Raw genomic sequence first — 24473 nt, 5'->3', positions numbered from 1 at the left:
GATCCAAACGAAAGAGAAAGAAGAAAAAAAACCTTATTATTTCTTATTTTACTGTTTTATTTCTGTGAACTGGTTCCGAATTCTGATTTTCCCTCAAGTGATTAATCTCAGAGTTCTGACTTTATGGTCATTAATCAGACTAACCTCACAATTCTGATTATTTCCCACACAATATTTTTTTCGAATTCTAAATCTCATTATAATTCAGTTATTTTTATATCTCTAATTAACCTCAGATCAGTCTCAGAAATTTGACACTGCCTCCAGTCTCAGAATCCTTCTTCTATTTATAAGTATTAATAATTTCATGAATCTCACAATTTGGATTTTTCGAACTTGAATTAATGTCATAATTCGATGTGTTTGTCACATCATTCAGTTTTCCCCTCAGAATCCTAAACCTCCCATCATAACTGTAATATATTTTGTCAAACATATCAAAATCTTTATTGATCTCATTCTGTCAGCTTTAATCACAGCAAAGGAAAAGCAGTCCTAATATCGTTGTAACCTTTTGTTTTGGGTTGGTTCTGATGTTGTCCTGCACAAACTTCACTGAAGTTCAGTTTGCGCTCCCGCACGGGAGGGGCGTGATTCACAGTTCCCTCAGAACTCGGCAGGGAGGGGAGGAGGGGGGGTGGAGATGGAGAGGGGTGAATAACGCAGATCGCACTCCTCGTGCCCCTCGCCTCACCCCCACTCGCTTCCTGAGTGCGCATCGCGTGCGCACCGCTTTGGAAACGCCGTGTTCCCGCGTGCAAGTGACAATGTAACAACACTTGTGTAAAGGCCCGACCATGCTTCACATGTACGCGTTTCCGCGTCCGCTTTGGAAGGTCCGCGCACCACCGATGCGGACGCGCTTTCTCCCATGCTACATTTTGAGCTCAGCTGTATGCGTCTCATGCAGGCGCGGTGATCCACGCAGCCTCGACAAGCTTTTCCGGCTCTACAGACTGTTTATCTGCTCCTTTAGTACGGATAATATAGAGAAAATTTAGCACATACATTGTCAGTACATTATCTTTAAGTATTAAAGTTTATTTAGCCTTTTTTTTCTGTTTCTGAATCGCGGGGCGGCGCCGGAGCGATTAGTTACTTTTTTACTTCTGTCTGCAGACCTTCTCCTCCCTCCAGACAGTCTCTCTCTCTTTCCACCAGTTTTTCACTCTTTCGGTGTCTTTAAGTGGAGCCATCAGGCTGGAGCTCCGTCTACTTTCACTTTTACCGTCATGTTTTGTTTGCTATGGCGCTCTGGCGCATGCGTACACTTCCGCGACCTGCGCGCAATGCGCAACGCGGTCTCAAATTCTGGCTGCTGCGCGGACGTCCGCGGACCGGTCTGCGCGGACCCTAGCGGACAGGAATTCATGACGATTTTTACGTCACGCGGACCAACGCGCAACGCGCACCCACGCGGACATGTGAAGCATGGACGGGCCTTAACTGGTGCTCATCTGCCTCGCCTGAAAACCTCCCGTGGATTTACGGAGCGCGCTTCACTCCTCTCAGCTCCTCTGCGCCCTCACCGCCATGGCACAGCGTCCCGCGGAGCGCGCGGTGCGCACGGCCGTCTGGGCGCTCCTGCTGTGCGCGCAGGCCGCCCTGGGCTTCTCGGTGGCCGGGCACAATGACAGCAGCACCTGCGAGGCCAACGGGAGCATATACTACGTCGGGGAGTGGTATTTCCTGGACTCCGACCACTGCACCCAGTGCGAGTGCACCGCGGAGGGCTCCTCCTGCGCCCGCACGGCGTGCACCTCTCTGCCGGCGGCGTGCATCCATGTCAGCCACTACCCCACCGACTGCTGCCCCCGGTGCGAGAAGATCGGCTGCGAGTACCGGGGGGTGGTGTATGAGCTGGGCCAGAACTTCCAGGTAAGGACCGAGGAGCAGGACGCACAAACCCTCCGAGTCCAGCCCGAGTGGGGACAAGAACAACCACAGGGACGTCTGTTTTAGAGACAGAAGTAGAAATACATAAGCATTTCAGTCAGTATTTTTTCAAAAAATGTGAAAAAGTTTATTTTTTTTAAAGGAAATGATACAAAAAAATTGTTCTTTTTAAATAATACTTCCCAATACAACTATCCAAAACAATAAATCATCTTCAGGTTTTCTAAAATAACTCGGACTTGTCCTTTTCCCACTGAAATCCTTTCTGAAACAGTGTTTCTGCTCAGGCTGAAGCTGCAAAAAGCCTGATGTCTTTCATGACTTCTGCAGCATGTTTTTCTCACAGCCGCCCTCAGTGTGCCAGTGCAGGAACTCATTAAATGTTTGCAGTTGGGTTTTCTTTATTATTGTCACTTCCCGAATTCATCTTTAACCCTCCTGTGGCTTCACATCCCTACACTCCATGAAACTAACTTTTAAACATTTGTCGAAAGCAAAAACCAACGAGTCACTGTAATGTCTTCTCATGAAACTTTTCATTTAAGCTCAAATTTACTCAAAATTTCCTCTAAATGTGACTTTGGAGTTACTTTTTCAGAAAAAAAAAACTGGTTAGAATTTCACCATGCTGCCTTCAGTGGGTGATTTTAGAAGAGATAAAGCAGAGAAAGTGATGTTTTAAGGGAAAAAGAAGCATAACTCATTTTTATATGAATATGTTTTCATTTTCACATGACCTTCGACCCCATTCAGTCATGTAAAAACACTTTTTTCACATCAAATTCACTTTTGCATTTTCTTTTAAGAAAAGTTTTGCTCCTATCTGAAAATAATGTAGTTCTCCTGTTGTGCCACTAGTAGGCGCTGTTTGTATTGTAATGAAACCTTGCAGTCACGTTTGTGGAGAACAGACACTGTAAACAACAACAGTGACAAGCACAGAATGTATGGACAGACGAAGAAGTTGGATTATTATTCCAGGTGACTGTCAGGTGTAATAGTACCAAGATCCTGGAGAATATGACACTCTGGAGGAAAACGTGGTTATTTTCAAAACATTTGAGTTGTCAGTAACTCCGTGAACCGTTGTCGTACAAACTGACTCCCAAAACACAGTAAACTTTTTCAGCTTTCACTCTAAAGTGTTGCGTTGAGGGGTTGTGTGTAGTTCAGCAAGGGTTCAGGGAAGCCGATCAAATCATCTGACGTGTGTTATGTAAGTGGAAGTGATCTGAAAAGTCAAAAATGTTACTCTGCAGTGATTTAAAATGAGGGTGAGATTTGATGAAAATATGTTTAATGTAACTGGAAAGTTGATTTATAGTTCTAAAAACTGTAATTAACCAAAAAAAAAAAAAAAAAAAGTAAATGTGACTAAAACCGTTACGTGAACTTAAAAAAAAATCAGTAAAGCTATAAACTAGTGTGAGTCTCAGATTGGGACTTTATGGCACAGTCATAAATACTTGTGTTAAAACTTGAGAGTGGATCAGCAGCACACATGAAGTGAGGTTCCAGCAGATACATGGAGGTCAATGGCGCCCCCTGTTGGGATGGTAAGAAGCAGAATCAGTGCAGTATTATTGTCAAGTCTTGAAGCGCTCCAGGCTGATTGGTGTCTAAACTTTCTGTTCGTGTTTTATTTTGACCTCTGTGTAGTTTTACAGTGTGTGGGCCGCAATGGCTTTTGTTGAAGGACTATGATATGATTTATTGTCGACATCTGCACTTTACGGTCATTTTTAACATTTTCAGTCAAATAGAATTAATCTGCAGCCACATGATTAACCTTTAACGCAGCTCATAAAATCCGTTTAAAACCTTAGAATTTTTTCACGACGTTTGATAACTGTTGGGTTTTAATTGTCTGTTTACATGACAGCAAATATTTTAGCTAATTTGACCATGTCAAGACATTTAAGCCGATTTAAAGTACGATAAGAATCGTGTGTGTGTGTGTGTGTGTGTGTGTGTGTGTGTGTGTGTGTGTGTGTGTGTGTGCGTGTGTGCGTGTGTGTTTTACAGCCATCCGAGTGTGAGCAGTGCACCTGTGACAGTGACGGCATCGCCCGCTGCCTGGTGGCCGACTGCGCTCCGCCGCCCTGCGTCAACCCCGTCTACCAGCCGGGGAAGTGCTGCCCCGAGTGCAGGGATGGTAGGTGGAGGAGAGGAAGGGGGGGTGGATGAAGGGGCGGGGGGGGGGGGGGGGGGGGGGTGGAGGAGAGAAGAGAGGTTAGAGGAGAGGGGGGGTGGAGGAGAGAGGGGGTAAGACGAAGGGCAGGTTTCGGGAGGGGAGGGCAGGTGTGTTTTGTTGCCATTTTGTGCATTATAATTCATTCACATCATCTGCATAAAGTGATCCGTCTGCGTTCATCATATATAAATCAGCTGTGTTTCCTCCTCCAGGTCCGAACTGTTACGTCAACGCGTCGCGGGCTCAGGTGATCCCCGCCGGAGAGCCCGTCTGGGTGGACTCCTGCACCAAGTGTCGCTGCCACGACGGGCAGGACGCCGGCTACTGGGAGGGGAACCGGCTGGCCACGTGTTCCCGCCTGAAGAACTGCAAGCCCGAGCAGCACTGATCAGACGGAGGAAGCTGCTGTCTCAGTATACCCAACATCCCAGTGTGGAGGCTCACTCCGTCTGTACCGAGAGAGAAACATGTACCCACGATCTGCAGCTGCTCTTCCACAGGGACACTCCGACCTGATTTTTATAGCTACATGATGTGTTTTTATAAAATAACGTGACATAAAAAGGTTTTGAATACTTTCTACAGTTGATTGGTTATTTACTTGGATTAGCAAGCTAACCTGGGGATCATGATTTTTTTTATGAAACTATGATAAATTAGCGAGATCCTGCAGAAAGTTTGTCACACAAAGAGATGGTGCCTTCAGGTATGAGTGTGATCCACTACCTTCAACACCATGAAGGGCATTCCAGTGACGGTTTTAGGTGCATTAGTCCCTGGAAACGGTATCACTCCTGTGTCCATGTGGAGTTCAGTGTGTTTGTGAAGAAATTAAACAAATGTTTTTGAGCTTCATAGCAACTAAGTCTGAGTCAGACTTAATCAACAAAGTCAATAGTTTACGATTCAACAGCGGAAATATGTTATGATAAATTCCTGAAATAAAAATCTTGGTGGGCCAGCTGAGGAAATGCTTCGCACCACAGTGGAAGTTTCTGCTGAAAGATAAAGATCTGCTCCTCTTTTCAAATGTGATAAAAACAGATGCAGTCATAACCAAAGTAAAATATGTACATCACATTGCATTTAGTACATTAATCAGTTAGCATTGCTGAAGTTGGGAAGTTAAACACTGAACACTGACAGTTTAAACTCATTTTATAAACAGTACCCAGGATTGAAAAAAACAACCGATCTCTCCAAACACTTATAACTCAATCGGCTTTTCCATTTCTTCTTTAAATTCCATCAGAGTTGATTTGATCAATACGTTTGAGGCAGAGAGAGCATGAGGTTTCTCTCTTCTCTGACTGATCTCAGACGACCAGACGCTGTTTCACGCAGCGTCACGAAGCCGACGAGATTACTGGATGATTAGTAATTCTAATGGACCTGTCAGCAGCTGATGCAGCACTAACACACACACACACACACACACACACACACACACACACACACACACACACACACACACACACACACACACACACACAGAGCTTACACACACACACACCTCTCACAACCTAACAGCTGAACAGAGCAATAAACTATTATAATAGTTTGCACAAGCAGATGGTTTGGTGAGGTCCTCCAGCGTGTAATCTGCTATTAGGAGCTACGAGCTGAACCACAATACGGTGAGAAAACTCATGTGCAGGAAAAAAAAATGAACACGAGACAAGTGTCATACAATCTTTACATAAGATTTATTGATTGTATAGAAAAAGTAGGTTTGATATGATGTAATGCATTCTATATAAGATATAACATTTCCAACATTCAATGTACAAAAAAAAAAGAGAAAACAGAGCTAGAGGTACAGTATTTTCTTCTTTTTTCTTAAAAAACCAAAAAAAAGAAAGAAACACCTACAGGCTTTAAAGTCTGCAGCAGCGAACGAGCAGAAAAACACGTTTCAGAAACCGAGAAACATGGAGCAGTCCAAGGTAGTCCGCCTCCTCCTCCTCGTCTTCTTCTTCCTATCTGGATCATTTCTGATGAGCCTGATATTACTGATAACCACTCTGCGTCTGTTTCTCTGAAGCCGTTTCCTTTGTACCTTTCCTCTCAGTGCTTTCCTGTAGCTGATCCCATCTGACGAGACCCTGGTTCGACTGAGAAAGAACCAATCAGAGGCAGCGGAGCCAAAACAAGACCATGCAGAAAGAGTCCACTAAAGAAGATGATAAAATCCTTCTTCTGAGAACAGAACCACAAAAAAGCCTAATCTCTATGATTGTATGTTAGAGCCACAATGCACCATGGGAATTCCAGTGAGCTCCGCAATCTTCAGGGTTCAACTCTTTAAGTATTACTGGAAGTGGTTTTGGAAATGTCAGATTTAATGGCGCTCGATGACAAAGATAAACTGAAAATCTGTCTGGCCACGTTGTGAAAGGGTAAAGTGATTCAGAAAAATGGTTCAATGCAACAACATTGGCTTCAACTCTCATAAAATCAAAGACAATTATTCACAATTTAGGATTTCAACATCATGTTTATGATGCATTTAGTAGATTGTAGGACAAAAAAAAGTAAGATTTTGTACCAGGAAAATCTGGTCACGAACATCGAACATATTAATTTAATAAAGTTAATTTATTTCAAGTTATTTTCCTCAGATTTAGTTTAATCTTGTGAATTGTAGGATTTTTTTCATTGTTTGAAAGTAATTTTTCCAACTCTTTCTTTCTCCTGTTCTGCTCAGCTTCTTCGATGTTTGACTGCATTTGAATAAAAGTAACTTTAAATCCTAACTCAGTGTAATAAAGTATCAATAAAGTAATCTTGCTGAGCCAACAGCTAAATAACTAGAATGTGTCAGATCTGTGAAACACAGCAGTGCTTTATTGATCTTCTCAAACTGGAAATCAGGACACATCTTTCACTGTTTCTCTAAATCTGATGCAGTGTTTGTTTAACATGATAAAATGTTAAAACATAAAGGCAGCTGATGGAAATGTACTGATTCAGAACTCATTTCAAATCAACCGTTATCAAAAACAAGAAACGAAATACATTAACTGTATTAATGATATGTAAAATTGAGCTTCCTCAATTTTCCCTCCAGTTATATAAACACTAGATTGATCTGAGTGACTCAACGCACCACCTTGTGGTAGATATCGGTATTACAAGACCAAACAGGCTGGTTGCTTATTTTCATGAACAAAAAAATCTCACATGTTGTACCTTTTAAGTATTAATCCCATAATAAATAACTCTTCTCACCTCACAACTAATTCAAATGGCTGAAAAAAAGAGACAGTTTTCACCTCTCCATGTGTCGACTGAAGGAGGAGAAACTCACCAGTGGAACGGTGCCAAGAGCAGATCAAACCAGAGAAAAGAGGGGAAATGAGCGCTTAATGAAGTGGTGGGAGGATGAGAAAAGGAGGGATTCACAACTGGAGATGTGAGCTTGGAAGGACAGAAAAGACAGATGGAGGGGAGAAGCAAGAAAAGAAAAAGCAACATCCAGGAAAGCGGCAGACAGCCGGAGACACAAAGAGAGGCCCTGTCGATATCTCAAGGAAGATGAAAGCGCCGTGGCGAGGCACAGCTGTGCCTGAAGTGGGTCCAGCACAAAGCACAACAGTGTGGCATCGACAAAGAGAGAGAGCGGACTGGCAGCGCCGCAGTGAAAAGGCCAGGAAGAGGGGAGATAATGGGGGGAAAAAGCAGCGTTCGTATGACTGTGTGCGTCTGAGAGTGAAGGAAAGCGCCATCGAGTCCTGCGAAAGGGCTCCGGGCGAAGCTAACGTCGAGCCAAACAGATGGAAATGTTTCCGCCTCAAGGCCGACCCCGGCGAGGAAGCCGGCGCCGCTCGGTTTGCACGACCGCCGTGCTGATTGAAGCGACCTGTTCCTGCCCGGCGGCGAGGGTCGGCTCTGAAGGCATCGGCTCGGTGTTCAGAGGAATCGATGTGGTTCATAGACGGGCCAAACGCTCTCAGATCAAACCTCTATGATAATAGAAACATCAGACGACTGATTCATCAATTTATGAAATATGAACGGATGATGTGGAAGAAAGGAGAGGAGAATCAAACTTTCCCATTATTGTCTTCAAACTGATCCTTTCCTCCTCCCAGATACGATCTGCTTTCTCTGCAAAGGTGCAGTCAGAGAGGTTTACTCATTTTTGTGCACTGGGTGGCAGTAGTGAGACAGAATTCTTGAAAATATCACAATCCACTGCTGCTCGTTTGCACCATCTGGTGGCAGAAAGTGGTATTACAAGACCTGAAGCTAACTCCTTAGCTTTGATATCTTTTTCCTGCCGTTATTTCAAGTTTGTTTTGACTGAAACTATTCCGTACTGCACCTCGAAGCAAGCAATAACATAATAAAGGCAAATAAATTATTAATTTTAATTATAATAAAGCCAATAATGTACGAACTTGCCAATACACTGATATTGTAAGAACATTTTTCCCAATAATTAATCTAGTTATTACATTACCAGCCAAAGTATCATTAAAAACCACATTACTGAGGCCAATACTGTAATAAAACATAAATAAAAGTGCATTTTCAAAGTAATTTTGGAACTATTTATGTTATCAAGCTTTATTATATTTAAATTTATAGGATTATTGGTAAATATATTATTGTTTGCTTGATACTTTTTTTTAGAAAACAATGAGCAGAAAGAAGAACATAACATTGAAATGAAAGATTCCTGGTTTCATTGTTTGCATGACCATTGTGACTATGAGTGGAGAGAAACTTCTTTCATCTCATAAAACACAAACTCATGGATAAATCCCGATATGTGTAACCTTTATATTCACAAGGAAAGTGGCAAATGTCTTTTAAGTTCTGTATTTTAAGTTTCTTTGAACATCTAATTGAAACATTTCAAGTTCCAAAAGAAAGCGCTGATTTGCAAAATAAAAACTTTTCTAAAAAAAAGTGTCAAAAACTCGATGAAGGAAGTTTCAATGAACTGCAATTTCCATTAAAAAGATGGGACTTGAAGACTGCATCGTGAAATCTGTAAAATGTTTTCCTGTGTAAAAGTCTCAATGGATAATCGTCCTTCAACACATCCTCCAGCTCAGTTCTGATTTTAGTGCCTCACCTGCTTAAAATCACAGCAAAAGTCTATTTACTTCAAATAAAATGACTCCAAACTAACCTGCAGTGGCAAGATGTGTTTCTATTAAATTGCTTTTAAAGTGCGAAAAAGAAACTTTGGCTTTTCTGGAATTTCCCAGAAATATACTTTCAGTATTCATCAATATTGTTTGTCTTCAAGTGACTTTGAGAGTTGGTGAGCACGATCGCTTCTTCTTATCTGTTCTTCTTGAAGTTTGGTTATAAAACAAAAACTTGCTTCCATTATGTTTAATAGTATCTAATTAAATGATGAGTTGTTTGGGGAAATACAGTAAGGGTCTTTTTAAAATGAATCCAGGATCATCGTTTCTCGTTAAAGAGGGAAAAATCCAGTTTTTCCTCAATAATTATAAGTTTAATAGCATTTAAAAAAAAAAAGATCTATCTACAAAAAAGTGCATGCAAAGTTTCAGATAACGTGAGACTGAAAAGGCGCCATCTTCTGGTAAAAAATAGTATTATTATAAAATAACAAGGCTTGAACTCATCGGCGAAGCTTTCAGTCAGCTTTAAAACTTGCTTCGTGTTTGTATTTTTTAATGGAATTCACACAAAAAGTCACATATTGTGAAGCACTTTAGTGAAAACAATACATTTCTGGAAGCATTTTAATATTTACATTTCAATTAAGTGTAACAATTAATAAACCTTACTTGCAGAGTTATTCACAAGAAAGTTTCATAAGTTGCTTAAGTGCTTCGTTGGAAGGGGAAAAATGGAGCCACTTGTGGTAGAAAATGGTATTACAACTTGCCAGCTATTTTAAATGACATTAAAACTGTGCTACGACTGAAGTTTTTAGATCTTTTTAATTATCCAATTTTATTGTGATTTATTCGTTTAATAAAGATGCTTGTATTTGATCATAGTGCATATTATTTTATTTATTGCACTGCAGCCACTGATTCAGGAATTCCGTTCTCTTGTGTATGGAAATACACAATGAAAATGATGAATAAAAGCTTGACTTTGACCTTTTCTTTCTTACTTTTGAATGATTCAAATTAAAATTTGAATGCATGGCTCTTACGTTAATGTCATTTTGTGAAGAGCAATGCAGCTCGTTTTGTTTTTTGTCCTAAACGACTGAGGAGAATAACTTTCTTTATTTATTTTTTTAATTTTTACTTTATTGTAAGTAATTTTCGGTCCAGACTGAACCATCTGGCAGGCTAGTTTTGGCCTTAAGTTTGATACAGCTGCTTTAAATAAATGCAATGCTCCAAAGTGTGGAGCACTGTGAAGTAAAGTACGTTAAAATCTTACAGGTGAGGAGTTTAAAATCCTAACTGAGCTGTCAGTGTTCGTCAGGTTGGCTGTTTTCCCGCCGCACTGCATTTCCCAAACCTTCAACATCCGCAAAACCTTCCAACAAGTTAGTTCCCAAAGTTTTAGTACCTATATCTATATATTTATGTATATATGTATATAAAAAAAAAAGAGAACAGAAAGCGAGTTCTCCGGAGTCTGCTGCTGCTCAGGAACTTGGTTTGTGTTCCAGCAGCGCTGCTGTGAGTCGACTGCTGGAGATGCAGGCACGATACACATTCATTAGTTTGATGGCGGCGGGTTTGACCAGATCCAAACGGCTGGCTGCTCCCTGACAAAACGTCAATACTGAATGGAGTTACAGGTGGAGATAAGCCGACGTGTGTGGCACGCAAACCGCCCGGTCCACGGCTGCTCAGGACGGCCGAGACGACCTCTCTGGAGTTTGTTCAATACTCCCGGCCGCCTCGCTTCCACTCCGCTTTTCTCTGAATCCGAGCAAACCGCCCACTTTTCTTCTCCTTCTGTGTGTTTTTTTGGCTTCATTCAGAAGGAATCCTTCTGGGCGCCGTCCAACGTTTCTGGAAGAGGCTAAAGTGTCAAACGGTATCACCGCCTCGTCTCTGAATCTCCTGGCAATCGGTCCCGTCGAGGCGCCGCTGGACGGCCTCTCCCGTTTACAAAAAGGACTGTTCATGGAAGGACTCCCGGGTCTCCACGCAGACCTCGCACACCCTGATGGGCGCAGTCAGAGCGGGCGTGGCGCCCGCCGCCTGCCGCCGGTGGGAAGAGTCGGTGGAGAAAGCCTGAGTCAGAAATCAGACAGAAGCGAGAGGAAAAGAGCCAGAAAGAGACGCCGGTGTGCTTGTGACGAGTTTTCTCCCCCTCGAAGGAGACGTTCCCCCCAAACATCTGGACGGAGCTTCCTCTCCTCCTCCTCCTCTTCCTCCTCCTCCTCCTCCCCCCGTCCTCTCTAGCCCTTGATGGGCCGAGGAGGCGGCTTGCCGATCTCCACCGAGATGTTGGTGAACAGAGGGTACTTCTTGACCTGAACCAGTCTGTAGGTCAGAGAGTTGATGCCGTCCGTCTTCATTGTGTTCTTGGTGTTCCTGATTTTGTGGAACCTGAAGGGCGACAGAGAAAAAAAATCCTCATTCAGACTGATGAAAATAAAAAAAAAAAAAGAACTCAACCACATCAGGTGGAGTGAGCATTTTTTTTCTGGAGGTTTCTGAGCTGCTCCGGAGTGTCTGAGCGCTTTGAGCTGCAGGCTATGAACGCTACGCTCCAGGAAACTGCAGATAATTACACTGCTGCGTGGGGCGCAGGGCACATAAATCAAACTGGGTTTTTTTTTTGTTCAACTCTTTTTCTGACCCAACGCTCAGATCCAAACCGAGAGGAGGGGTGAAATATGAAAAAAGGAGTTCTTAACTCTTCAGGACATTTGTGTGTGAGAGACCAACAACCCAATCCATGGAAAATAACTCTAATAGACATTAAGAAGAGTAGATTCACCAAAATATTAGGAGGACCTAACAATTCTTTACAAGCAGAACCTGGTTCCTGTGGTGCAGCTGGACTGTCTTGAAGCTGCAGACCTGGATCATCGTACAGCGACCCCACAGCTCCCTCTGATCAGGCTTCCTGTCCTGCGCCGCCCTCCGCCATCAGGGGGCGCTGTGGCGTTGTAGTGAACCCGTGAGAGCGGCACCGTCCTGAACGCCAGCCCAGGATGCTCTGAATTATGCTCCTATATCCTCTCCGCTCCCGCTGGCAGCGGTTCAGCGGTTACATCAGAATCTGCTCTGATTTTTTAGCTTTAAAGGGAAAAAAAAAAAAAAAAACAGAAAGCCATTCACCGGGTGTGTCAGGCGGTTGCACGGCGCACCGGCGTGTGACGCAACCTTTGGATTGGAAACACTAAAAAAGCCCTCCTGTCACCCTGGTTAGCAGTAACAGTTTTCGCAGCCAGTCGGAATGGAAACGAGGCCACGAGTGCGAGCGTCTGACGGCGTGCTCACGCCGCTCCCGTCTAACAAATCCTCCCTTTGTTACGCCGGCGCCGGCGGAGGGGGAGCTGGGAAGAAACCAGGCTTCTCTCTCGTTAATAATATGCTCTGGACGTACGAGTGGAGTCGACACTCCGGCCCGACATGGACCGGCGAGTCTGCACATCACTGACAGACGAGCGAAGATCTCCGTTTGCTTTTTTTCCTCTTTCCTTCCCGACTCTCAGCAATCAGAGGAAGAAAACGGCATGGATAAGTGGTTCGCTCGCGCTGGCTCCAATCACGCAAGGCTCAAAGCTTCCTGGATGCAGTTTGAATGTTCTCTTGCATGATGTTAATGTGGTTTATTTGGACACTAGTGTGCAGTACGTTCTAAAACAAGGCGTCAAATGGTTTAACTGAAGTTAAACCAGAGTTTACGGTTAACCCTGACCCTGCTGTCATCTCCAGATCACCTGATCTTCACCGTCTGACCTCTAATTAGCATTAGCTGTTGAACAGTTGGACTTTACGCTTTGGTCAATTTCCATATAGATGCATCAAAAATCTATGAATTTTTCTCTTTCTCATGCAATAAACCATTTCAATTTGAAAAAAAACAAAACAAAAAACACCCAACTCTATAAATACTAGGGACTGTAGATTCTATTTTCATGACTTCTCAGCTAAAACGATGAAGAATTCAACCAAATACATCTATAAAAACTGAAAACATATGGGAATTTGGCAGTTTGAATTTAATGTCCTGCTGTATTTTACTGTCTGAGAAGATTTATTGTGATCAATGGATTCTCTAATCATTGAGCTTGTAACTTAAACCTTGCTGGTTGAAATCCGGTGACGGGTTTTCTGAACAAAACACACAGATGTAGAAATGGACCAAATACGGCTGCAGGCATGATAAAAAAGCTAAAACCTGATTCCTTTCTACTCCGACGCTGGTCTGGGATGAAGAAGAGAAGAGGGACTCTGCTAAAGTGAAATCAGGGTTCTGAAATGAAGGATAGATAGGCACTGAGATAAATATATACATATACATGTATCTGAGAGCGTGACAGATGGAGGGAGATATCCTGATATTAAAAATGAAGCAAATGATGACCGGAGGCAAAGAGATTCCTGCAGAAATCTCTGGCTGGATCTGTCAATCAGATGAGACACAATAATTTAATCCTGACGCGGGGAATATCTGCGCCCGTCTGGAGGCTCTTACTATATGTCTCATTTCACGCCTGTTGGTCTCACTTAGCTTAACTATATTTTAGGGAGTTAAAGGGCGAGACAAAGACACCGCTCCTTACATATTCATTAGCCTGATTTCCCGGCGTCCTAACTGGGTTAAGTAAGGCTCTATTTTAATTCCGCGGAGGGTCTCGCAGGAAAACACGGCTCCACAGTCGCTGCTTGAAACCGGCGGCGGAGGCCTGGGCATGTGGAACACTCGACTTTGTTGCAGAAGAAGAAAGACAACGTTGTCCCGTCAACAGTCACGTTTTTCAAAAGTTTGAAACACGAGGACGAATCAGGAACAGTTACTCGGATATTTTCTTATCAGTGCCAGATTAAAACCCTCTAGCAGGCTGATTTTGGGCCACGGGCCACATCTTGGACCACAGCGTTCTTCACCTTCAGTATTCAGACGCGAGAGAAAAGCAAATGAGTGTGTTTTAAGTTCCTCCGAAGAGTTCTAAACAAGACGGTAAAGTCAGGTACATCAGTCAAGACGACGCTCCCCTCGGCCAAACCCGGCGTCACGCTGGTGTTTCAGATAAACTCTCCCAAAAGGCTCAGTCATTAATCTAAATGTAAATAAAAACGAGAATAAACAAACTGCACCTGAGGACAAGAAGCTGAAGGAGAACCACAGTATGTCTTTATAATTGAGTGGCCGACCTGCTGAAACAACAGGCTGATTCAAAGTGCTGCGAACTGACGTGATGCAGCTGGATCCTGCTGGAAAACGCTTTACTTCCACTGAAGGTGATGAAGTGTGGAGGGTTTAGCGCCACCTAGAGGTGAGGCTACAAATCACACCAGGAGAAAATATGGTGGCTAAAAAAGCTTCCTTTCCTATACTGTCAACATATATTTATAAAGATGTTACAATGGTGGATTTAATGGGAAAGTAAGTCTAATCTTTCAGTTTATTTTAGACTAAAAACATTATTTGATGCAAAAAAAAAAAAATCATAAAAATAAAAATGATCTTTTTGCTTGTTTTAACTCTCTTGTCCAGATTTTAACATCTCAGAAAATGTGTTGTTGACTACTGAATATGTGTGAAAATAGTATCAGGAAGAACTCAAAACATATCATGCTAACATGCTATTGACATATTAAGCTAACATGCTAACACTGGTAAAAACTTTGTTTTAAAAACTTTGTTTTTACAAAGGTGTTTGCAAAACTGTTTTTTAAAATTTCTTATTATCTTGAACGCAAATATTTATTCATTCATTTTTTGAACACTGTAGTAAACAAGACATTTGTTTTGAAAAAGAATCAAGTGTGAGGTTTTCTTCTAACGTGAACAATTTCTGCTTCTCACTCGTTGCTAAAAAGTCGTCAGAAATGTTCAATGTTTATGTTTTCATTGGTCTAAAAATAAGTAAAGATGCATGAATCTTTCCTCAACCAAAGAGCAACAATATCCAACAACATCTATCCAATTAATCAGAAACTGGCAAATATTTTCCAATTATGTACATTTTTCTTTTACATACCGTAAAACTCAGCTCACAAATACATGTTACTTACAAATATCCTCCCATTTATAAGGGAATAAATCATCTTTATGCAGCTCATAGCTACTTTTTGATGTATATCATTACATCCATCGACACCTATGAGTGAATATTGAGGAAACAGACAGAGGAGACTCGCTTGTCGCCACTGCTGTTTAAAATCAGCGACTCAGCCAACCCCAGGGTGAGGAGCCGATAATACCAGAGATAACTGATCACCTCCATCCATCCCATTTGGAAAATATCCCTTTTTTTTTAAACCAGCAGAAGATTTAGAAGATTAAAGTGAACTTTTAATGCAGAGAGAAAGTGAAGCCCTTAAAAACCGCCCTTATAAATGAATGCAAAAGGCTTCCTGGAGGAGATAAGGGATGGATCGGAACAAGGCGAGCGCTCGGAGGCAGAAGACGTTCGCCCTCCGCCCACATCGCCGTGCGATGGCCTTTCACAGCCTCCTGATTATTCTGAGCTGCCGCGCGTTGCTTAAGCCCAGATCCTGCTGCCTCTCCTCCTTCAGCAGATCCTCCAGGCTGAGACGTCCCGCACATCGTAATGAGCGAGCAGCCGGGCCGCGAGGACCTGGGCCGCTCCAGCTAATAGACCGCTCCCTCCTGCCCGATGAATAATGCATCCAACCCAAATAAATAGCATCCCTGTCGCTGTCGCCTCGTATTGAGGGTGTCTGGTCTCACAGAGACGGAATCAAAGACACACACATGCCGGCGCACACACCCTTTCTTTCCTTCTCCCAGCGCAGCGGCTGATTTATTGATTTTGATGAAGGCGACTAGTCCCAGATAGCGGGCTCCCCGTGTCTATCGGTGTCATTTCGGCGGCCAATTACAGACGGATCGTTGGATTCGTCTCTGTCCGACGCAGGCGGACAAACGCACATTCGCACAAAACAATGATGGATGACGGGTTGCAGGGGCCCGGGTCTTCCAGAGCCTTCACGGCGAGGTTATCCTCCTCATTTAGCAATACGGAACGTTAGGTTGATCTGAAACCACTTCTGGACGGCTGTCTGTCCTTTCACGTGTTTCCAGAAGGGAAAAAAAGAAAATCTTTTAGTCACTTCTCTCCAGCTTGTTGTACAGCTCTGGTTAACCTGACTTGGTACCTCTCGAACCCTAATGTCGCTCTCAGTTCATGCTAATGCTCAGCTGGTAGCAGTCACTCTCACACGGTTGCAGCCGGATTCCTTGATTCCCTGATTTCAGTGACTCTACTGGACTCCAGGCTCGGAGGCGATCTGCAAAAAGCTCAAATCAAATATGAAACGTGCGACGGTGCTGCTGCGTTGGGCGCGGTGACGCGGCTCCTGCCGAAAGCCGTTTTTAATCTTCTTATGAACCAATTTAGGAGCCACAACTAAACAAGACCTCCGAGTGAGCCGGCAGGCAGCTCCATCCCGTCAAAACGCCGCGGCGTAATAAAGTCACATGAGATCAAACCGGAGGGATATTTACGGAGGAGAGAGCGCCGGGGTCCCTGTATCGCCTTCCTGCCCGGGCTTCAATCGATCTCCGCGGCGAGGCATCGCTGCCCGAGCCGTCCAGGCATGAAAACGGGGCCTCTTAGCAAGAATAAACAGTGATAATCCACATTTAAGCAGCTTAATGTGAGGTGCTACACTCCTGGTGATTAACGCGTCTAGAAGGGCTCATCCCAACAATACTGGGTCGCAGTCATCAAACCATAAAATGTACACACGTTTAAAAAGGGAAGCGTTTTTAATGCATTTATCTGGAAAGCCGTTTAAATGGTCAGAGGAAAAAGAGCAACACTGAAGGCCCAGGAATTCCCAAGAATCCCGGGAGAATAAGAAAAGACTTTGGCATGTTTCAAACGCATGCAGCTTATTTATTTATCATCCCTTCATGTCTTGATCCGTTCAAGTGGCTCCTTGTATTAATCTTTTACCGTCCTGCTAGGAGCGTTTTATCAGCTAGAGAACTCTTTCTCCCACAAGCTTTGTCTTCAGTCACTCATGCACGAGAAAATGCCTGATTAAAGACGGCTTTACAAAGCTCACGCTGTTAGAGGAACATACATGAGCATGTTTAGCAGAAATTTATGGTTTAACGCGATATCAACATGTTTAACATCGCCACAGGCTGAATTCACTTTGACAAAATGTATTTCCATGCATTCATAATTCATAATGTGAAAAGAGCCATTTATTCCAATGAATTCAGAAATATCTGATGATGAACTCATTTAGGAAGATTTCACAACTTGACAGCTGTTATTATTTTAACCAGCCTCAACAATCAAGGAAAAATGACCACCAACAACAAATCGCTCCTTTTGATAGAAGAAACAACTCTAAGCTTAAAATATTTAATATTTCCTGCTCAAATGACTTTAATTACTTGATAAGATTATTGCCTATGGTGCAGTCGAAGCTCTGACAGAAGTGGAGTTATATAATTTTAGGCTCAACATAAGTTTGATCATCATGACATTTTTTGAATTGTGCTACACTGATGCAAATAAAACAAGAGTGTAATTCAAATTTCTACCACCAGGTGGTACAGTGAGCATTTTTCTTGGTTACTAAAAAACTCAAAATTCACTAAAATAAATAGTAATCATCCTTCTAAAATAGAAAGGTTGAGTATTTCAATAAGACTCCAACAGATGTAAAGAGTTGAACTGCTTTTTGACAAGATCAGAAAAACGTGAAGCAAACTGAAGTTAAATCGTGTCGGAGCTCAGCTTTCTCCTCACCAGCTGTTAGAAAGTTCTCTAACCCACTGGTGAAGCACTTTGTAAAGTGAGTCTTTAATAACAGGCTTCAAGAGCATAAAGCTGAATTAAAGGCGGTATTTTTCCCGTCACCTGCAGCCCCATGACGAGCCCAACAGGAGGCAGCGTCCAGGAACCGACGAGCACAATGTGAGCTTCAAACAGGGCCCTCGTTTAAACAGCGCTGATGAAAGGTTAGACCTGTCTTCGGCGTTCAAATCTCTCGGAATTGAACACGGTGACAGTGCATAATGTGGCCGGCAATCAGCGAGAAGTCATTCATTACCCGCCTCGTGTTCCTGAGCGTCGCCGCTCATTTACAGAAACGCCTCTGCGCTGCGGCCGCATAACCATGGTCGCTTCGCGCGAGCGTTTTGAAAAGAGACGCGAGAACCGGGGAGCGGAGGAACAAAAGGCCGGGATCGATGGGAAACGTGCGGCCGGAGACGGTGATGCAGTACCTCTGCGGGTTGGGCTCGTTGTGTTTGTCTCTCGTGTGCTTTATCATCCTGTAGCGGCCGATGTGATTGTCTGGCCTGGACACCTTCATCCCGTTCAGAGTGATCCTGCAACACACACACACACACACACACACACACACACACACACACACACACACACACACACACACACACACACACACACACACACACAGTACATATGAAGCAAAGAGGCTACTGCACAGGAAGAGCTTTAATAAACCGAGAAGGTCCTCTTAGCCGTTATTCGATGTACAGTTTTAGTTTAAACTGTACCAATAAAGCAACCATATTATATCTAATATAAAATAAAACCAAAAAGAATTTAACTAAATCTGATGAAATACACATAAAACAGAAACAGAGCTTATAGGAAAGAGTGTTCAGAGTACGTCAGGAACTTTAGAGGGACTGGAGAAAAGCAGAGAAACCGTTACTGTGATGAAGAAAGCAAAGATCTCAAACAGCAAGAGTCATTATCGATAATGCAGCTACATCTAGATATAAAAAGTAAATACATCTTAGACACTGGTGAAGTTAGATGATTTTCCTCCATCTTCAGAAACATTTCTAATAAACCTTCCAGAAAATATCGTAATCTTAGAAACTATTTTGCTATTTTGAGATACTGTATCAGATTATCATGATTTCACGGCTTAATATTTTGGGATTTATGTGCAGAGAATGTAAAATACTGGAGGTTCAGGTTTGCTCCTCATATATAAACTGTGCTGCACTTGTGTTGATTCTCAGTTTTCTACCAGAACCAGCATGAACTCCTGCAACAGCCTGAAATCCGAGCGTTCGTCTGCTGTATCAAACCACACAGCCAGGTTCCACTTCATGCTTTTTGTACTTGACAGTTACAAAGCTCAACAACTAAAGAATCACAAGAAAACAAAAGGCTTTCACACCAAGGCACAATATAAAAAGATATCTTATTCACAGTGAAGAAAAAGTGAATTTTCAAAGCGGTTGAATCTGTAGTTTGAAAAGTCCAGCAGAGGTGGAGGAGCTACCATTAGTAGACCTTCTATTGGTGTATATTCAGTACATTTACTACGACTGCGGTGTGCATGCGCAGTAAATTTGCATTTTCCCCTGTTTCCATGGAGACAGAGTCAAGAGGTTTTAAAAAGAAATGTGTTTGGAGTGACTATGAACACTATCATTGTGTGAAGAGACGGGAAAAACACAACAAGTTTTACATTTTCACTTGAAAATGACGTTATGTAAACGAGGCCTGAGTTTGAACCCATATTCACGTTTTGACAAAGTGATAATCACTTCACTTTTCACTGGTTGTAATAATACGGCTGATCATGGATAGAATCTTGAGTAAATTTATGAAAGCATCTGCAGCTTCATTATTTTGTGGAAAATGAGTTTAACAGAATCTTCAAAGTAGTAAACAATATGATTCATTTTATATGTTAACAGAATGAGTTCAAGCTCATCTTAAATTGCACTTAATTTAATTGTACTTTAATTTTGAGAAAGTAAAGTCAAGTAGATCTTGCAGAAAAAGAAACACCCTCCTCTCCCCTCGTCATATCTGTAGAAAAGCTGTGAACACTTAAATGATTACCATAGTTGCCAGAAGCAGCAACGTTTACGTCACAGAACTAATAACTTTTTTCCTTAAAATCTTATTTCGGTTTTAACAAAGCGATAGATAACTCTGAGAAAGACTGGAACAGATCTTTCTTTGAAAGCAACAACAAACCAGAGATCGGCTGCAGACCGAGCCCCGCTCGGGCTCGGGGCCAAACGCAGCCATTGGTATTCATACCGGCGACGACATGAAGGATTGCACACGTGCGCACTGAATGAACAACACTTATTTATCGCAACGCTCTGATTGGCCCAGTCCCTCCGCCTTAAAAAGCATCCATGCCTGATATTGCTCTCCAACAAGCTCTCCGATCCCCTCCGGTTTCTGTTTCTCTTACCTGCTCCCTTCTCTAACTTTCACTGGGAGGACTCTCAGCAGCTGTTCGTACACTACCAGAGGTCAGAGCGACAGCTTGGTGCTCACGCAATACATCCGAAATTCATTTTCTGAGGGCTTGATAAAAAGAACAACAGCAAAAGAGCTGATCTAAAACTGAACACTGCAGGTGGAGGAGGAGTGAATACAGCCATGCAAAAGAAACATCGCTGAACTAATCAATTAATCACCCTCCAGTTATTTAATGAAATGAGACCGAAATGAGAAATGAGACAGCCATTCTCCGGCTGAGGACGAGAAGAGACTCTTTTCTCCGTCTGCTTTGATCAATACCTTATAGCTTGGAAGCATTTTATTTTTAATGTTTAGAGTATTGAACGGAGTTGTGTATTTAGCCTGGTTATTCCGAGGTTCAGAGCTGCACATGAACGCAGCGACGCAGTTTAATTTAGTGATTATGAACTGTTCATCAAACAGGACGTCTCCATTCCTCTCAGTCCAAGTACTCAAGTAATAGTAATGTTATTTTAGCTTAAAATTACTCAGCTGAAAGTAGAGAAAAAAATCCCCCCAGATCTAAAAAGTTTTGGGTTTTTTTCAACATTTCAAAGTGGCTCCATTAGTGGAACTTTTTGAAAATGTTGATAGCATATTGTTGTCTGTGCCCATGTCTATGTGGGTTCATAACAATACTTTATTAAATTCCAGTCAAATGTAAATCGAACACATAGATTTTCTTCAGGATTGAACTCACAGTAAAAAGCAGGTTGAATTAAAACCCTTTTTACAAGTACAGTTTATTCAAGAGTAAATATAATAAAAATTGCTAAACATTTAAACGATAACTGACTCTGGCGGCTCGATGGTTGCAGTGCTGTGTTTACTGTAACTACAGATACTGATTGGCAGTGAGGAGATTTACTCTCCTCCGGTTTTAGCATCGCTGCAGCGGCTCACAGTAACCATGGATTTTCAAATGATTTGACTTTAAATCTCGGAAGGAGCCCGCACCTCTCAACCCGTCAGACTGTGAAGGGATTTTTTTTTTTAATTCAGCTATTTTAGTGGAAGCACATCTTCACTTTATCCTTAAAAGAAAAATCACTTTCAGCAGATTCCTGTTAAAAGGCCATAATCTATTGACAGCGATCCCATTCAACGAGGCAATTAAAGGTAGAAACATCCAAGCGGTTGAAAGAGAGTCCAAGAGGTCGGCCTCACAGCCAGTAAGTGTATTTCAGCTTTCGAGTTTTCTTGCACTCGGTTATATTGGCTTATTGGTTTTTTTTTTTTAAACTTCTTCACCTCCGTCTTTGTCCGCATCCACTCCTTCAGTCCTTCAGCTCCTTTATATTTCCCCTTCGTTCTTCTTTCTTCCCGTATGCGTTTTTTCATCTTTTCGATATTCGTATTTTCACCTTCCCTCTCCTCGTCTCCTTTACAGACCAGCCGAATGTAAATAACCCGGCGAGAGCCTCGAGCCATCTAAAGCACATCAGCTGGCGGGAAGAAACGAAACCCAAACTCCATCAAAACAAGTCCATAAATAAATGCATTGAAAAACTAAACAGCCCTGCCTCCATCTTTTTCCTTCTCCTCTCTGGAGTCTGGACGACTTTGCTGACTTAGCATAGGTGGCTGCTTTGTCAGTGTATCCAACTGAGTGTGTGTGTGTGTGTGTGATGGTGCATTCCTTTGCATAATTCAGGTTTTTATTATGTTGCAAATAATGCGGGACTTTGACAGTTGAGCAAAGCGGCGCCTTCCATTCCCAAACTCAATCTTGTGCACGCCCCACTGCCCTGCAGCCTGAGCTGAATGTGTTCTGTTCCAGCCTCTGGGACCGTCGCTCGGATAAAGAAGATATGGGAGCACGGCGGATTTAAGAATTGGTTTTGACAGGGGACGTTCTTATTGATCGGCTGTTGCACGTGGCTGTGGCTACCTACAGGTTCAGGATGTGATGTAATTGGGAGCCATTGATCCGAAAAGACTGAACAATGGCAGGAAGCATGTTGATCCAGAAGCTGAGCTATACTGATTGAATACTAACAAGTGACCTTTCCAGGTAAAGGAACCTGAACTGGGATCCAATAGAAGAGTATTTGTCTTCTAAAACGTTCAAAAATGCTGATACTTTTAAATAGTGTACAGCAACTTGGAAGATAGCAGACTAATTATCAGAGTATTAATTTTCTGTGTCCAGTAATTTCAACTGTAAATGGACTGACTCAGCAGATATTAGGAGCTTTGGGCAGGTTCAGACGGCTGCCCTGTTGGAGGGTCGTTTGAGGCCTTCACTGTGAAGAACTAAGCTACACAAGACTTAAAAAGTCTGCCTCTGTGGGGGGAGGATCTCAGTGAGTTTTCGGCTTTGGTCAGCTCGTCTTTGGCGTCTTCTGTGGGGAAATGTTGGCAGAGAAAACAAGCAGCTTCTCAGACATCACAGTGGGCTTTGCTCGTGTGAAATACCATTAGAGCTCCTTTAGAAATCTCCGTCTTGTGCGACATTGTCGCATCTCCGCCTCCTGCTCTAAACAGCCTCCTTTGAAAGTCTCCTGAAACAGTCCCAGAGGGTGGGCCGGCTCCTCCGGCTCCTGGCCCGTCAATACCGAGCTTTGCATGATGATTAAACGCCGGTCAAAGACGCCTCGCTCACAAAGAGATCACACCCAAACGAGGCTGTTATTATTCCACGCGTACACACAGCGCTCGGCTGAAGGCAGCCGCTCGCTAAACGAAGCCCGCGCTTGTTTTGTTTAATGGGCTTGGTGCGAAATAAGATCTGGCCAAGCACGTCTCAAAGAAACCTCCGCTTCGGCCGCGATCCCGCAGAGCGGCTCTGCATACGCTGCAACGACAAGCTGTTTTCTGAGCAGCCGACGAGCGCCTCTTCCCTCTGACAGCGTCTCGCGTCCTTGAATGAAACAAAGCGTTGGTACAGTGCCGCCGAGCATCGGCGTGGTGACTGTTCCCCAGAGCGCTGACAGGCAGGAGGCAGCAGCGCGCTGTGACAGCATCGTGTGAACATTATGTAAGAAGGGACAGGATAGTTAGGAAACTGTGGGAAGCGGAGACGTCCCCTGCGAGAGGAAACCGACACGTTCGACATCCACCTCCGCTGAAACATGGCAGGTGGGTGGCTGCTGTCAAACTCCCCTCCCAAAGGGACAGGCAAGGCACTTTTTTGGAAAGTCAACTGATAAAGAATAAGAGCTATGAGACTGAAGAATGGAACAATAAATTGCAGGGCTTGTTATTTCCATTATCTATGCAGATGACTTCCTGCTTTATGAGAATGAACCAAAAACGACTGAGTCAGTCAAAGGACCTCACAAGATCAGCAAAACAAGAAGTCAGAACAATGTTGCATGAAGCACCAATACTGACTGATCCATCAACTGTGTGAAAAAGAGATTTTTTTGGTTTAATTACCTAAAATAATCTAAAATGTGATAAAATAGGAGTCATATTGTGTGCTTATCTGGCTACTGAAATATCAAGGGTCTCAATCAGTAACTCGTCCCAGCCTACGTCATTGGGTAATACCACTGTGGGACACAACACACCGTGGTAAAGCGATTGATTTCAACCATGTTTGTTTTATGTAGCGTTCTTGCTCAATACACCATCTAGTGGTGAAAACTTGCATTGCAAGCCTCAACAGATTGGAACTAGTTGAATTTACACCAGCAGCACATCACGGTTGAGTGAGTTTACTGATGTTTTGTGTCTTTCTGTCCATATTATCACAAGTCATACCTTGAAACAATATAATAATGCAAGAAAAGATTGAAACACTTAAATAAGCTAAAATGATGTCAGCTGCCGTGGTTGCTGAGCTTTCAGCTCCGGCTAATGCACGCAAAACCTTCCCCCCAGCGTCTGACCTTCCCAAAAAGCTGTAGTGATTAAACCGATTGTACAGCAAGTGGAATAAAGAGGCTTCATATAAGCTGAGCTCCTGCGGTGAAGCCACGAAACAGTAAAGTCTTCTTAACTTACACATGAACCGCTTGGAAAGCACCAATCAGTGCGAACAGTCCGGCGCTT

General features: G+C 43.0%; 2 protein-coding genes across 2 annotated transcripts in view; one reads left to right on the top strand and one right to left on the bottom strand.

The window, feature by feature from the left end:
- Window positions 1-661: 661 nt before the first annotated feature.
- LOC115405594 (von Willebrand factor C domain-containing protein 2-like) lies at window positions 662-4667 on the top strand. The gene is made up of 4 exons (XM_030115209.1): window positions 662-784; window positions 1444-1878; window positions 3922-4051; window positions 4303-4667. Exons 2-4 carry the CDS (start codon window positions 1534-1536, stop codon window positions 4476-4478), a joined length of 651 nt encoding a protein of 216 aa, XP_029971069.1. The 5' UTR covers window positions 662-784; window positions 1444-1533; the 3' UTR covers window positions 4479-4667.
- A 6746-nt stretch (window positions 4668-11413) lies between these two features.
- Window positions 11414-24473, bottom strand: part of b4galt2 (UDP-Gal:betaGlcNAc beta 1,4- galactosyltransferase, polypeptide 2) — a 113351-nt gene continuing 100291 nt past the window's right edge. The window contains exons 6-7 of the mRNA XM_030115032.1: window positions 18452-18556; window positions 11414-11607 (exon numbers count right to left, since the gene is read on the bottom strand). Of these exons, the coding sequence (XP_029970892.1) occupies window positions 11457-11607; window positions 18452-18556 (256 nt within the window). The 3' untranslated portion in view covers window positions 11414-11456. The remainder of the gene's footprint in view (window positions 11608-18451; window positions 18557-24473) is intronic.

The sequence above is a fragment of the Salarias fasciatus genome, chromosome 18 (assembly GCF_902148845.1).
Source record: "Salarias fasciatus chromosome 18, fSalaFa1.1, whole genome shotgun sequence".
Classification (NCBI taxonomy): Eukaryota; Metazoa; Chordata; class Actinopteri; order Blenniiformes; family Blenniidae; genus Salarias; species Salarias fasciatus.
This window is presented reverse-complemented; position numbering and strand designations above follow the sequence as displayed.